This window comes from Lissotriton vulgaris, unplaced genomic scaffold (genome assembly GCF_964263255.1).
Source record: "Lissotriton vulgaris unplaced genomic scaffold, aLisVul1.2 SCAFFOLD_3244, whole genome shotgun sequence".
NCBI lineage: Eukaryota > Metazoa > Chordata > Amphibia > Caudata > Salamandridae > Lissotriton > Lissotriton vulgaris.
This window is the reverse complement of record NW_028252570.1, coordinates 183,890-199,132: the sequence shown is the minus strand read 5'-3', so window position 1 is coordinate 199,132 and position 15,243 is coordinate 183,890. Positions and strand designations below refer to the sequence as shown.

At 49.2% G+C, this 15,243-nt stretch overlaps 1 protein-coding gene across 1 annotated transcript in view; it reads right to left on the bottom strand.

Moving 5' to 3' along the window:
* The window catches only part of LOC147662101 (fragile X messenger ribonucleoprotein 1-like), a 203,772-nt gene that overhangs the window by 48,919 nt on the left and 139,610 nt on the right, over positions 1–15,243 (bottom strand). Inside the window, exon 2 of the mRNA XM_086951109.1 lies at positions 810–862. Within this exon, the coding sequence (XP_086807235.1) occupies positions 810–862 (53 nt within the window). The remainder of the gene's footprint in view (positions 1–809; positions 863–15,243) is intronic.

Genomic DNA, 15,243 nt, shown 5'->3' with positions numbered 1-15,243 from the left:
CACCCCCAGTCAAGAGATCTGGGTTAAATCCATTGTTCTTTTGCTCAACATGCCATTCCACTTTGGACCAGGCCATATGCAAATCTGTCTTGACCCCGCGCCCAATGGGAACAATCCATCTCGAACTGCGAGGCCAGGTCCTTCCTGGACCGGGAACAAACATCCTGGGACTGGTTTCTGGGTATTACCCTTCATCAGCCAGACTAGCTTGAATCCAGTGGCACAGTGAGCAAGGGACCCACGTCTGGGCCTACCCATCCCATTTAGGGTGAAAAGTGCTACGCAAACAAATGATGGACGGAATGCTGAATAAATCATACATTCACACCCAATCAAGAGATCTGGGTTAAATCCATCAGGCTGGACTGTTCCCATAGGGCGCAGGGTCAAGACTAATTTGCATAAGGCAGGGTCCAAACTGGAATGGCATGCTGAGCAAAACAATGATAGATTTAAGCCCAGATTTCTGTACTGGGGTGAATGTATGACATTGTTATGCATTCTGTCCATCAATTGTTCTTTTTGCATATGTACCAGCAACTAGACCTGGGTTGCTTGTGGTCCGAGTCAGGCAGGACCTGGATTGGCAGTTCAGGCTGGACTGTTCCAATGGGAACCAATGTCACGACTGATTTCCTGGCTACAAACTGAGGCGGCCTGGTGAGCAAAAGAACAAAGGGCTGGAGTGCTACTCCGGGCTATTACCAGTGGTCAGACAATGCAAGCAACCTCCCAACACCTTTTGTATGTTTTAACTACAATATATTGCCCATTCCAATAGGTTTACATTAAATTCTGTACGTACTTACTTATTTTCAAATGCAACAGTAATCGAATCATCGTGCACATCCTTTACAAATGCCTAAAAGAGAAGAAAGAACAGCTATAAACATTTTTGAAAAGCAAATTTTAGTTTAAGTTTCATAATTGATACATGGAAAATACTTAAATTTTTCAAAGAGTACAAAACCGGACGTTGTTTCAGACAAGCAAACCAATGTGATAAAGAGAATACCTATTAATAAGAAGCACACTTGCATGTCTAGCTAAACAGGCCTCAATGCTGAAATACGAGCTCAACAAATGCTTAAAATACAAGACCTACACCTCATCTAGCTATGAAAATACTTACCTTATGTGACCAAAACAGTTAATCCTAGATCTTTGCAAACAGTGGCATACTCTGAACCTAATGAAACCATCAAAATTAACGAGCATATCTTTTCCTTAGCTGCTACTAAAATAGTTTTTTGGTACTAACTTAAAACGAGATGGAGGGACAATGCTAGGACAACCCCAAGTCACAGATAGTCGGAGATAGCTTTAGAAATCTAATCTAAATCACTGACATTTTTACTTAACACCACATGATAACAGAAGTGGCTTGTACACGAAATCTAATTATGAATACCAAATCATAATATTCAAGAGGGCATAAAGCTTGATACTGCTCGTCCTTGTCACTGATGTAACGGAGAACAGGAAAACACTGTCCAAAAGAAACTTACAAGAGAAACTCTGAATGCTCAGGTTCAAAACAAGGGACATACATCTTGAAAAGCATAAGGAGCTTGGTGAAGTGCACTCTAGCTGGCTAGGGCAGCAGATAGACGAACTCTACAGACCGGAAGGACTACAGCCTGCCATATTTAAAGATCTCCACATACCTGAAAGTGTCCTCTGGGCCTTCAGAAAAATGGCCGTACCTCTGAAGGCACAAAGCTTTCCTGCGGAGGCCCCATGTTCAGTGTAACTGCATAGGAAAACCTTTTTTGTTACTAAAACTCCCAATGGGAGAATTTGATGTGGAAAAAATAAAAATAATCATTATTGGAAGTCGAGGACACCCCACTGAGTCATTACTGTAAGCCGGGGTCCCCGGCATAAGCATTGTGGATGATTTGAACCTCAAAATATTACACAAAAAATACAGAAAAAAACATTAATCGAACAACTACACAAATGAGGACACATTTCATATAATTCGCAAACGCAACGTAATGAAAAAAAAAAATTGTAAAAGAAAAGTTGGATTGTTTCTAAATTCAATTGAGGCCACTCATTGTCCATACAATATTCTATTTGATGCACCTGCACTGCTCCCACAAATCAATCTGAGGAAATTAATTTAATTTCCGGAGTCCAATTTAAAATTCCTTCACATTTACAGTACGTTTTAAAATTTTCAACCAGATCCACCGGTTCAATCTCAGGCACAGGAAAAGGTGGAACATCCTGCACCGACTCGGATGTCTGAAGCTGGAGAATTCCTCGGCGCCAAAGACTGCGCCGGAGTGGTTCTAGGCGAAGGAGACGCTAAGTCCGTACGATGACGTCGAGGGGCAGGCGAAGGCAACCTCGAAGCCTTACCCTTCAACGCGCGGCGCCGAGATCCATGCCTTCTTTATTTCTCATGTTTGCTCGACTTCGATGTATGTGAAGTCGACGACTTCGACTTAGTCTTATCTCGTTTTCGCCTTCTATCTTCTTTCTTTGCCTTGGCCAGAAACAATTTGGCTTCCCGTTCTTTAGTGCTTTAGGATTCATTTTTCTACAACAGGAACAGTTCTCCACGTCGTGATCCGAAGATAAGCACCATAGACAATCTTCATGGGGGTCAGTGACGGACATGAGACCCCTACATTCCCTACAGGGTTTAAAACCAGACTTTCTCAAAGATGACATCACTTCTAGCAATAGTAATAGCAGAAGGAACAACTAAGTAACTCCACAAATATGGAGACTGCTAGAAAACCATTACGCATCGACGGCGCGGAATAAAGGGAGCTGACGCCATCACGCAGACAAGGCTCTCTTGTGGCTCCTGTGACGTCATGCGGAGTCGCGAGCGGAGCAGACGTCCTCGTCGGCGTGGGGAGCTAGGAAAAAATTCTGCGGAATGCTGGCGCAGGGAATATTCATACGGTGAGGAATCCACAGGCAGATGTATCCATCAGAAAGCGTTTTTATTTCTATACACTTTATTAATCTGTTAATATTATTCAATTTTCTAAGTAGTCGCACATCCCCTGAGGAGTCTTCATGAACCCCTGGGGTCCCCGTGCCAACGTTTCGGAACCACCGTTCTACCTTATTGTAAATACTTAGATTGTCTTACTATCCATAAACATATCTTCTAGGAGTTGATTTCTGCTGGACATTTTAACATCTGGGCTTAAGCCCATAATAGCACGCTAGACCAAACATTACAGAATGGAATTAAGCTATGCAATTTGGTCCAGGATATAAACTGTCTGTTGGACCTGGGGTTACCAGTCCACATAGGTTAGCCTGGCACAGAGTAGGAAGGTCTATTCTCAAAGGCAATTGTGTTATGCTTGCGTCACACTCCACACAGCAATACAGCGCCCATCCACTAAAAATTACACTACACCAGATTAGAAAAATACGGAATACTTTATAAAAATTCTTTGAATGGTCTTACCGCGTCAACCAGGGGTTGTTTACATATAGCAAGCATTTCCACATTTGATTTCCAGTATCCTTATAAATTCACCATTACATTTGGTTTTAGAACCTTATTGTCTATTGGCAAGAATTCAGTAATCCCCTCCAATGCGCTATATTTCGGTCAGTACTTTTGGGGTTTGAATTTCAAGTTAGCAGTAAGAACACACCCCACCCCTCAATTAAGAGAAGCAAGAGTGCTCAATCTTAAACCTTGAAAAGCATTTGACACTTCCCTTATAATAAGTTCAGAGAATGCATTGACAAATATCAGGTCGGTTTACCCCTAAGCAGATAAGAACAGGCATTAAAATTCCAGCAAGATCAGGCGTTTAAGTAGATCACCTGTGGTGTTCTGGCTACCAGTTTACTAGAGTAATAAGCCAGCAATAGTGCTATAAATGGTAGCTCGCTAGTTCCAGAATGTTAGTCTTTCCAGTACAGGCTCCCCTGGTCTATTTGTCAGTTCCCTTCAAGTTTTCAGGAAATAGTTCCTTTATTATACCCTGTATCGATGCCTCCGTTTTGATGTCCTTCCCCAACTCTCAGAACCCGGCTTACTTATGGCAGAATTGATGTTTGTCCTGATTAAGCCAACCCGTGCAGCGGGAGTCGTCACCTCACCACAGGCAGACTCTTCTCTTAGCGTCCGCTCTCTCCCCAGCCAGGCCGACTTACTCTCTGGGCCTGCGCAGGAAGGAAGACGCTACCGCTTCACCTTCCAGCTGACTCCTCCTCAGCATTATCACTTCCCCAAGACACTTCCTCCGCCTCAGGGGTAAAAGCCTCGCTTCACTGGGCCTGCGCGGGAGGGAAGTGGCGGTTCTGCAGCGCCGCCCCTCTGACACGCTGACAAGATCCCTGCTGGGCCTGCGCGGGAGGGAGACGCCTCAGAGCTATGCGGCCGCCTTGGAGCTAGTCAGCAGCTGCTCCCGCGGCACCTCTCACGCAGTCTCCTCCCTATCTGCACTTTCGGCCTGGTCGCCCCCATGCTCCTCACCTCTCCTGCTTCCTTAGCCTCCTGCTGCCTGTGCTCAACGCCGCTCTGCGCCGACGCCGATTTCAGCGCCCCAGCCGCCGCAGGGCCGCCCGCCTAGCCTGCACCCGTTTTTCCCGCCGCTGCCTGCCTGCGGCCCCGCCCCCACACCAGCCGATTGGATAACACGCTCCCGCCTCCCAGCGGACCCTCCCTCCCGGCTCCCTTCTTATGACGCCCCCAGAGCGACCGCGCAGCGGACGCGCGCTGCGGGAGCGCCGACTGAGCGCCAAAGGCGCGCCAAAGGTAAGCCCGTCTGCGCCCGTCCGCGCCTGGACTGCGGCCAGTGCCAGGACCCCTGGCTCCCGCAGACACCAGCCCACCCGCCGGATCTACGACGCCACTGAACTCAACGCACTCAACACCGGCCGAATCCCGGGCTGCTACCGAGCCACCCGGAGACGCACCCACGGACCCTTCTGCTGTCACTCCTGCAAGTTCACCTGCATCTGGACCTGCACTTCTCCAGCACCGACCAAGACCAAGACAAGCAACAGCAGCAGCCACCTGAAATGCATCTGGAACCTGCTCGACACCACAGCCCCAGACGTCGCCTTCCTCACGGAAACCTGGATGAATGCCTCCTCAGCGCCCGACATCGCCATTGCCATCCCAGACGGCTACAAGATCATCCGGAGGGACCGCATCAACCAGACTGGAGGAGGCATCGCCATCATCCACAAGAACACCATCCGCATCGCGACCAACACCAACGACACCTTCGCACCCGCCGAGCACCTGCACTTCCAGGTCCACATCAACCCCAAGACCACCCTCAGAGGCACCCTCATCTACAGACCCCCGGGACCACGCACACAATTCAGCGAGGACATTGCCGACTTCGTCAGCCCGCACGCCCTCCCCTCCGCTGACTATATCCTCCTCGGGGACCTCAACTTCCACCTGGAGAACAACAACGACTGCAACACCACTACCCTGCTGGACAACCTCGCAAACCTCGGACTCAAGCAGCTTGTGACCTCCCCCACCCACTACGCCGGACACACACTCGACCCCGTCTTCTCATCCAGTAAGGACATCACCTTCAGCCACGCCACCGGACTCCACTGGACGGACCACAGCTGCGTCCACTTCAGCTTCAAAAGGACCACGATCCACCACGACCAGCAACAGACTGCACGCAGAAGCTGGAACAAGATCACGGCCGACCAGCTTGCGACTTCCCTGAGCAAGAACCCACCCACCAGCACAACGAACCCCAGCCAAGCGGCCTCCAACCTCACGAAGTGGATCAGCGACTGCGCAGACGACCTCGCCCCCCTGAGGACCCCACCTAGCAGACCCGGCAACAAGAAAGCCCCATGGTTCACTGATGAACTCAAGAGCTCAAAGAAGAAATGCCGAGCCCTCGAGAGAGCCTGGTGCAGAGACCCAACACCGGACAACATGACTGCCCTCAAGCTCGCCACCCGAAAACACCACCAACTGATCCACGCCACCAAGAAAACGGCATTCAAGGAATGACTGGACAACAACGCACACAACAGCAAGGAACTCTTCAACATCGTTAAAGAGCTCTCCAACCCCAACGCCGGACACAACGACATCACCCCTTCACAAGACCTCTGCAACTCCCTCTCCTCCTTCTTCCACAACAAGATCGCGGACATACACAACAGCTTCAGCACTCAACTGACGCACGCCGCGACCGAACCACCGCCCCCTACCACCACCCTCCGCGCCTGGACCCCGATCAGCACCGAAGACACCGTCCGCACGATGAACTCCATCCACTCCGGATCTCCGACCGACCCCTGCCTTCACCACGTCTTCAACAAGGCCGACGCTGTCATCGCACCCCACCTGCGGGACATCATCAACACCTCCTTCGACACCGCCACCTTCCCTGAGAGCTGGAAGCACGCCGAACTCAGCGTTCTACTAAAGAAGCCATCAGCCGACCCCACCGACCTCAAGAACTACCGCCCCATCTCGCTGCTCCCGTTCCCTGCAAAATTAATCGAGAGGACCGTCAACAAGCAGCTGGCCGCCTTCCTCGAGACGAACGGATCCCCTCGACCTCTCGCAGTCTGGCTTCCGGGCCAACCACAGCACCGAGACCGCCCTGATCGCAGCCACCGATAACATCCGAGCCCTGCTCGACAACGGAGAAACAGCAGCCCTCATCCTCCTAGACCTCTCCGCGGCCTTCGACACTGTCTGCCACCGTACACTAGTGCAGCGCCTCAGCAACGTCGGAATCCAGGAGAAGGCACTGGAGTGGATCATCTCCTTCCTCGCCGGAAGGACACAGAGAATCCGCCTCCCCCCGTTCAGATCAGAAGCCACTGAAGTCATCTGCGGCGTTCCTCAAGGCTCCTCGCTTAGTCCAACCCTCTTCAACGTATACATGAGCCCCCTCGCAGACATCGCACGCCAGCACAACCTCAACATCATCTCCTACGCCGACGACACCCAGCTGATCCTCTCCCTCACCAACGACCCCGCCACCGCCAGAGCCAACCTTCACGAAGGGATGAAAGAGGTAGCCGAATGGATGAAGAACAGCGGCCTGAAACTGAACTCGGTCAAGACGGAAGTCCTCATCCTGGGATCTTCACCCTCCGCCTGGGACGACTCCTGGTGGCCCCCCCGCCCTAGGCAGCGCACCCAAACCAACAGACCACGCACGCAACCTGGGCTTCATCCTGGAATCCTCCCTCTCCATGACCAGACAAGTCAACGCCGTCTCCTCGTCGTGCTTCAACATCCTGCGCATGCTACGTAAGATCTTCCGTTGGATCCCCACCGAGACCAGGAAGACAGTCACCCAGGCCCTCGTCACCAGGCGTCTTGACTACGGCAACTCCCTCTACGCCGGAACCACCGCCAAACTCCAGAAGAAACTCCAGCAGATCCAGAACGCCTCAGCACGACTCATCCTGGACATCCCCCGTCGCAGCCACATCTCCGGACACCTGAGAGACCTGCACTGGCTCCCGGTCAACAAAAGAATCACCTTCCGTCTCTTCACCCACGCACACAAAGCCCTACACAAACAAGGCCCAGGATACCTCAACAGCCGCCTCAACTTCTACGCCCCCAAAAGCTAGCTTCGATCGACAGGCCACGCCCTCGACGCCGTCCCCCGCATCCGAAGAGCCACCACAGGGGGACGGTCCTTCTCCTACCTCGCCGCCAAAACTTGGAACTCCCTCCCGACCCACCTCCGCCTGACCCAGGACCACCTCGCCTTCAGGAAGCAACTCAAGACCTGGCTGTTCGAGCAGTAGCGGACCGCCCCCCCACCCCCCCCCGCAGCGCCTTGAGACCCTCTGGGTGAGTAGTGCACTATATAAATGCTTTGATTGATTGATTGAAGGGGGCGCAACTCCCACCCGGGCACCTCTAACTCTGATGCCGCTCAACAGGTCCCCGGCAGTCCTGTCCCTGGAAGGAGGGGGGAAGTGGCTCTCGAACAGCGCTCCTCAGCGCAGGTAAGGGCACAGCTCTTTTCAGGTTTCAGATTGTTCAGGAAATGGGGGGGTGACAGAGGTTCACTGTTCCTTCTCTAAAGGGGGTTTCTCAGGGTTGGAAAAAGAACGGCTCTTCTTACCGAGGGACCTCAAGGGGGCAGTACTCTTGACTCACCACGAGCCCCAGCAGTCACTTAATTTGATTCAGGCAAAGCGTCAGTTTCTCCTATTCTGTGGAGTTCCCAGGGCAGAATTCAATAAAGGTGTGTCTACACCAGGTCAGGTCTAAGGCCGGGGGTGATGACAGCAGAAAGGACGCAACCCTTGAAGGAAGTCAACCCCCTAAGTGTTCCACTCCCCTGAAGCTTCAGCCTGCAGTCCAGCTAGCTCTCTGATGACACAAAATGGCCGCCCAGGTGCTGACCTTTAACCCCTGGACCCAGGTCACTAGAATGGGCCAGAAGGTTCTAGATCCCTCTCACTAGTCTATGGGCCAGTTCCTAAGGTAAAATTCTTTGGCAGTTGGAAGCCACCATTTTGTAAAGGATCACCTCACTACCACCTCCATTTTAAAAGAACACCTGTGCCCCTTCATGGTGTAAAAATAATGAGGCACCCAGAACTCTAAGGACATCACCAATAAAAAGTATGGTGGACGAAAAGGGGGAAATAAAATGTTGGAGGCAGAAAGGGGAGGAAAAGAAAAAAAACAAAAGATAGAAGGGACCACCCAAAGGGCTAACAGGTCTAACACCCGTCCCCCCCAGCTGAAAGAGGGGAGAGCTACCCAACCCCTTGGGAGTTCTCATCACTAAGGTGGAAATACCTTGAGAGACCGTCTGCATTGGCGTGGTCCACTCCAGGGCGATGTTCCACCCGGAAGTCCATTCCCTTTTGAGAGATGGACCATCTCAACAACTTGGGATTCTCTCCCTTCATTTGTATTAGCCAACGAAGGGGCCGGTGGTCAGTCTGTACAAGGAAGTGTGAGCCAAACAAGTATGGCCGCAACTTCTTCAGAGCCCATACCACCGCAAAGGCTTCCCGCTCAATCGCACTCCACCTCTGTTCCTGGGGAAGCAGTCTCCTGGACAAGAAGATAACAGGTTGGTCCAGACCCTCTTCATTGAGTTGCGATAACACTGCCCCAATGCCATGCTCTGATGCATCCGTTTGGACAATGAATTCCTTGAAAAAATCAGGAGCCCTTAGGACATGAGCTGCACACATTGCTTGCTTTAAGATATCAAAGGCTCGTTGACAGGCCTCCGTTAAGGTTGCTTCTTGGAAGTGAGTTCAGTTAGGGGTGCCACAATTGTGCCATACCCCTTCACAAAGCGACGGTAATATCCTGTGAGGCCCAAGAATGCTCGGACCTCGGTTTGAGTCTTGGGGGGCTCCCAGGCCATGATAGCCTCAATCTCGACCTGGAGGGGCTGCACCGTTCCCCTGCCCACCAAGTGACCTAGGTACACTACCGACCCCCGCCCAATCTGGCATTTAATTACTTTGATTGTCAAGCCAGCCTGCTTCAAGGCTTGGAGAACAGCCTGTAAGTGACACAAGTGGTCCTCCCAGCTGCTGCTGAAGACAGCAATGTCGTCTAGATAAGCAGCAGAAAAGGCCTCCATTCCGGAGAGGACCTTGTTCACCAGCCGCTGAAAAGTGGCAGGAGCGTTCTTGAGCCCAAAGGGCATCACACAGAACTGGTAGTGGCCCTCAGGCTTGGAGAAGGCTGACCTTTCCTTTGCTCCATCTGTAAGGGAGATCTGCCAGTACCCTGATGTGAGGTCAAAAGCACTTAGATATTGGGCAGCTCCCAGCCGGTCAATGAGCTCATCTGCCCTAGGGATTGGATGAGCATCAGTTTTTGTCACTGAATTCAGTCCCCGGTAATCCACACAGAACCTGAGTTCCGGAGTCGTGCCCGGTGGGGCAGCTTTTGGTACCAGAACCACTGGACTGGACCAGGGGCTACTTGAAGGTTCAATCACTCCTAGCTCCAACATCTTAGTGACTTCACTGTAGATGCTGGCCTTCACCTTATCTGACAGCCGGTAGGTCTTAGACTTCACAGGTGGGCTGTCTCCTGTGTATACATCATGGGTACACAGATGGGTCCTTCCCGGGATAAGGGAGAACAGCGAGAAATACTGCTCCAGGACTTGGCGGCAGTCCCTCCGCTGTTCAGGAGTTAGGGATGGTGAGAGAATCACTCCCTCCACCGACCCATCCTTTTCTTGAGACGAAAATAGATCAGGGAGAGGCTCACTTTCCCTTTCCTCTGCTCCATCAGTCACCATCATCAAGATGACCTCGGGACTCTCATGGTGGGGTTTGAGGCGGTTGGCATGAAGCACCCGATGGGGTTGCCGGGGGGTCTTAAGGTCCACTAACTAAGTGGTCTTGCCCTTCTTCTCACTCACCTCAAAGGGGCCGGTCAAGCGATCCTGGAGGGCACTAAGCTCTCCAGGCTCCATCACCCACACTTTTTGGCCAGGCTCCAACTCCACAGGGTGAGCATTGTGGTCATACCATTCTTTCATTACTGCCTGGCTGGCTTCCAAGTTGTCAGAAGCTTGCTTCCACAACTTAGCCATTTGGCTCCGGAAGGTCAGCATGTAGCTCACCACATCCTGGGGAAGCTTCCTGGGAGTCTTTTCCCATTCATCTTTCACCAGGTTTAGAGGTCCACGAACAGGGTGCCCATACAGAAGTTCGAAGGGGCTAAAGCCCACTCCTTTCTCTGGCACTTTCCTGTATGAGAACAACAGACAGGGTAGGAGGACCTCCCATTTCCTCCACAGGCTCTCAGGCAGACTTCTGATCATGCCCTTCAAGGTTTTATTGAACCTTTCCACCAGACCATTGGTCTGGGTGTGGTAGGGGTGGAGAACCGGTAGGTAACCCCACACTCCTTCCACATAGCCCGCATGTAGGCTGAAATGAAGTTGGTCGCCCTGTCGGACACAACTTCCTTGGGGAAACCCACTCGGGTAAAAATCCCTGTCAGGGCCCTAGCCACTGCAGGTGCAGTAAAGGTCCTCAAAGGAATTGCCTCTGGGTACCGAGTGGCATGCTCCACCAGAACCAGGATAAACCTGTGACCAGCTGAAGTAGGGGGATCCAATGGCCCAACAATGTCGATGCCCACCCTTACAAGGGGGTGCTAACGACAGGTAGTGGTTCCAGGGGAGCTTTTAGCTTAACCCCTGTTTTCGCACTGGCTTGGCAAGACACACACGTCCTATAGTAAGTGTCGGACGCCACCCTCATTTGAGGCCAGTAAAAATGGGGGACAAGCCAGGCAAAGGTCTTGTCCTGACCCAAGTGTCCTGCCAAGGGTATTTCGGGAGCCAATTGTAAAAGAAAGGCTCAGTAACGTTGGGGGACTGCCAAGGCCCGTGACGACCCGTGCACTGGTGCCTTGGGTTCACTGCAGAGAAGACCATCCTCCCAGTAAATGTGGAAGTTCCCTGCAATGTTACCTGCTGCCTGGGCTTCGGCCTGACGCCTCAGACCCTCAATGGTAGGGCACTCCTTCTGGCCCTGACAGAACTCTTCCATGGTAGCCCCCCCCCTCCACGTGCCATTCGGCAAGGATAGGTAGGATTCCCAGGGAGACAACATCCCCCTCCGTGTACTCCGGGTCCACCACCACAGGTGGCCCATCCATCTCACGGGGTGTGGATGCCAAGGCAGGGATCTCCTGTCCCCGGAAGCCACCATTTTGTAAAGGATCACCTCACTACCACCTCCATTTTAAAAGAACACCTGTGCCCAGTCATGGTGTAAATATAATGAGGCAACCAAAGCTCTAAGGACATCACCAATAAAAAGTATGGTGGACGAAAAGAGGGAAATAAAATGTAGGAGGCAGAAAGGGGAGGAGAAGAAAAAAAACAAAAGATAGGCGGGACCACCCAAAGGGCTAACAGGTCTAACACTGTCCCAATGCAGTCAAAGAATACTCAGGCGATCCACTCATCGGTATCCAGAGTTGTGATAAAAACTGAACTTTCAGTGGTGGTACCATGGTCTGAAAATTACTTTAAGCCTTATGAAGTATTCACTTACCAGAAAGAGAGGAAAGGGGGTATAAAGATATTCCATCACACTGTTTCATGTAAAATGATTAAGTGTTTGAACAATGTCATAGTAGCAGTTTGAGTAATACCCAAAGTACAGAAGGGCCTACAATGAAGTTAGGATAGTATAGAATTATTATATCTTCCCCTCTGGATTAGACTGCATCATGTGTACCCTTTTCTCCAAATCCAAATGTGAAAGATGTAAATTGCATATACCCCAGAGTACTTTGAAAAGTCTAGAGAAATAAAATAGAGAAATAGTTATCGCCGCAATACGAGGGAGCTTTACGCACCAGAGAATAAAATATAATTTCTTGCAAGAGCAATAAAACCTCTTATTTGAAACAAATAGTCACAAGTTAATAAACTTCGGGAACTCTGCTAATCATGAGAGAACTTATTTCTAAAAAGTATTCAGAACGCAAATGTGCCATCTTTAGAAATAGCTGAAAAATTGCCTGTTCGAAAACGAGCTGAGAAAGATTTACATGAGATCTGTTTGTGTCTTTAGTCGGTCCCATATCTCTGATCTCACACCTTGAAAAACTGATGAAGTGAGCAGTTACCCTACAATTACAGAACTTTGCAAAAAGAGGAATGACTTACTCTACGATTTCCCTGTGGCTTTTAAACATGGGACGGGTGAGGAGCTGTGGAGACCAACTTGGTCGATGACTGGAGAATGTTTGATGATGGAGACTCTCTTCGAGCAATGATCTTGGTAGATCTGTCAGCAGCGTCATTATTACAACAGCTCTCTCTTTTCATTCAATATAAATAAATCCACTTAAGTGGACTGATTAATTTCACGAGGACAGAGATCAATATAACTAGGTGTGCCCTTTCAATCCGAAATAAGTATGCTGGAGAGTGGCAGAGAGATCTCCTATTTTACTTATCATTTTAGCTTTTATTTACAGCCCCATGCCAATCTGTTGAGCTAGTTTACCTCATGTGTTACATGTATGCAGATAACATAGTGGTAATTTCTAGTCTGCAAGAAAGTAATTCTCAGTCTACTGTATGTAGGGTGTAGGTGTAGGTATAGGTGGAGAAGTGTGGCTCAATGGTTAGAGCGGCAGACCCTGATGCAGAGGTCTGGCCTGGGACCAGGGTTCAATTCCCGCCTCGGCAGGACTTGGGCTCAATTTCCTCGGACCTGATAATTCTCGCCTCGGTGCCTATTCTAATCATGGGTCCCACTCTGCAACTCTGGGCAATAGCTTGCTTAATCTCCACAACGGCCCCAACAGAGCTGGGATGCCTCGCTTCACCTTGGGGGTGTCCAGGAGTGGATATTTCACAGGGAAAAAACAAAAGAAAGGGTTCCACAGCGGTATGTGTTACAGCGCCAGGACACACCAGTTGGGGTATTAGTGCGCTTTACAAGTACAAATTACATTACATGTATTCCTCAACCTCTTCAAAAAATCCCCATCCAGACAGGCAAAATCTCAATGGAACACAATAAAAGCACAGGTGATAAAAACCGCTATCAGGCTTTCGGATAGCACAGCCATCTTTTCTCCTGTACTACTCAAGTGGCATTTTTAATTGCATTAGTAGAGAGCTCCATATGCCTTACTCGACACCGAAGCACATTATCAGTAGAGTAGCATGTAACAGTGACTGGTTAAAAGAGTTAATTTTTATACAAGGATTTGTGGTAAGCATTTTGTCATTGTGCTTGAGTGACCAAAGTAGTCATGGATCGTAGCGCGTAATAGTGTGGTATCGGAAGGCAAAGTGAGACCAAATGCATGCAGTTTATGATTTACTATGCCAGTACTTTACGGAAATTTAAGTAACTGCCAAACCAATAAGCCACATCCTGCGCTAGCATTCAGCAGTCAAGACACAAACTTGGAAGGACGGTTGAGGAAAAAGTGGGAAAATACATTTGCAGGGATACCTACAACCTGACGTAAGAAGGCAAGTGAGAGGCAAGAGTGGGACTGAAATGGCTCAACTAAATTAAATAGGAAACAACAAGGGTTTTGGCAAGAGCACAGTAAGGCTGCGCCAAGATAAGAGTTAACAAAGCTGGATGCCAGTACTGTGCAAACTGATTAACAGATTTAAGACAAATTGAGGTAGAGTTCACTCAATTCCAAAGACCACTTTTTCAGTCAACCGTTTCTTTGAATCTATCTAATATTTTTGTTTTCTTTCAACATATGAATTTGTGAATTTTGACATATACACAAAGGAATACTCAATAAAAAATTTTGAATATACAAAACTCATATGATTGACATTTGACGAGAAATGGAAGGGGGGGATTTTTTGCGCTCCCTAAAGAAGGGGAAGGAGGGCTACGTGGTGCAAACTGTTAGACAACAGGGCAAATCACAATTTTAAACACACATTGGTGAACATGTATTAACGATAGACAACCACAAGTGGTAGAAAAGGAAAGAGGCCGTGACTAAAGGAAATTGAGTAATTAAATAAGGGGCCTGCACAGAATTGATTTTTTGTCGGCAGATAACCTAGTTAAATACGTGAAAAAAGGGTATATTTGTCATTCTCATAAGACTAGACCATCGAATATAGTTCACTTTTTCAATACAAATTGGTAGTCGATTAGTCTATGTGTTGAAAATAAACACAATCAGCACGGTCAAAACATCTGAAAATTTGATCAGAATAATATAACAAGGTCACAATAGCGAACAAGATCTAAAGTGGTATCAAGATCAACAGGGTCGACGCGTTTCGAATCCCTTTGAAACTCAAAGGATTCTCTTCAGGACCACACACAAAAAATCTGCAAAACATAAATTAAAGGAACATACTGTCAGTCAAGCGAAAAATGAGCAACCCTCAACTTACATTCAGGTCAGCACACAAACAGGTCCTACCTGTGTTCTGTAGTGAGGAGTTTTCTTGTTATGATACTGTATAGGGGGAAGGAGAGTTCAGGTGTAAGACTTGGCATTGAATCAGGCATGGTCAGATTCATAAACCTAATGGTGTCCTATGGATTGTACTCACTCCGGTTTCAGTAATGTTGTATGAAAGTTACTGTAGTGTGTGAATGATTTATGTTGTGTGTCCAGCCCCCTAAGAAAAATTTTGATTTCACCATTGATTATGTCCGAGGAGCAAACATTCGCATATAGCGAAGATCATATTAAAAAACTTTTGAGCAACCCTCCTTTATTTGGATCAGCCACCCTTAGTAGCAGTGCTCAAAGTAACAATGAAT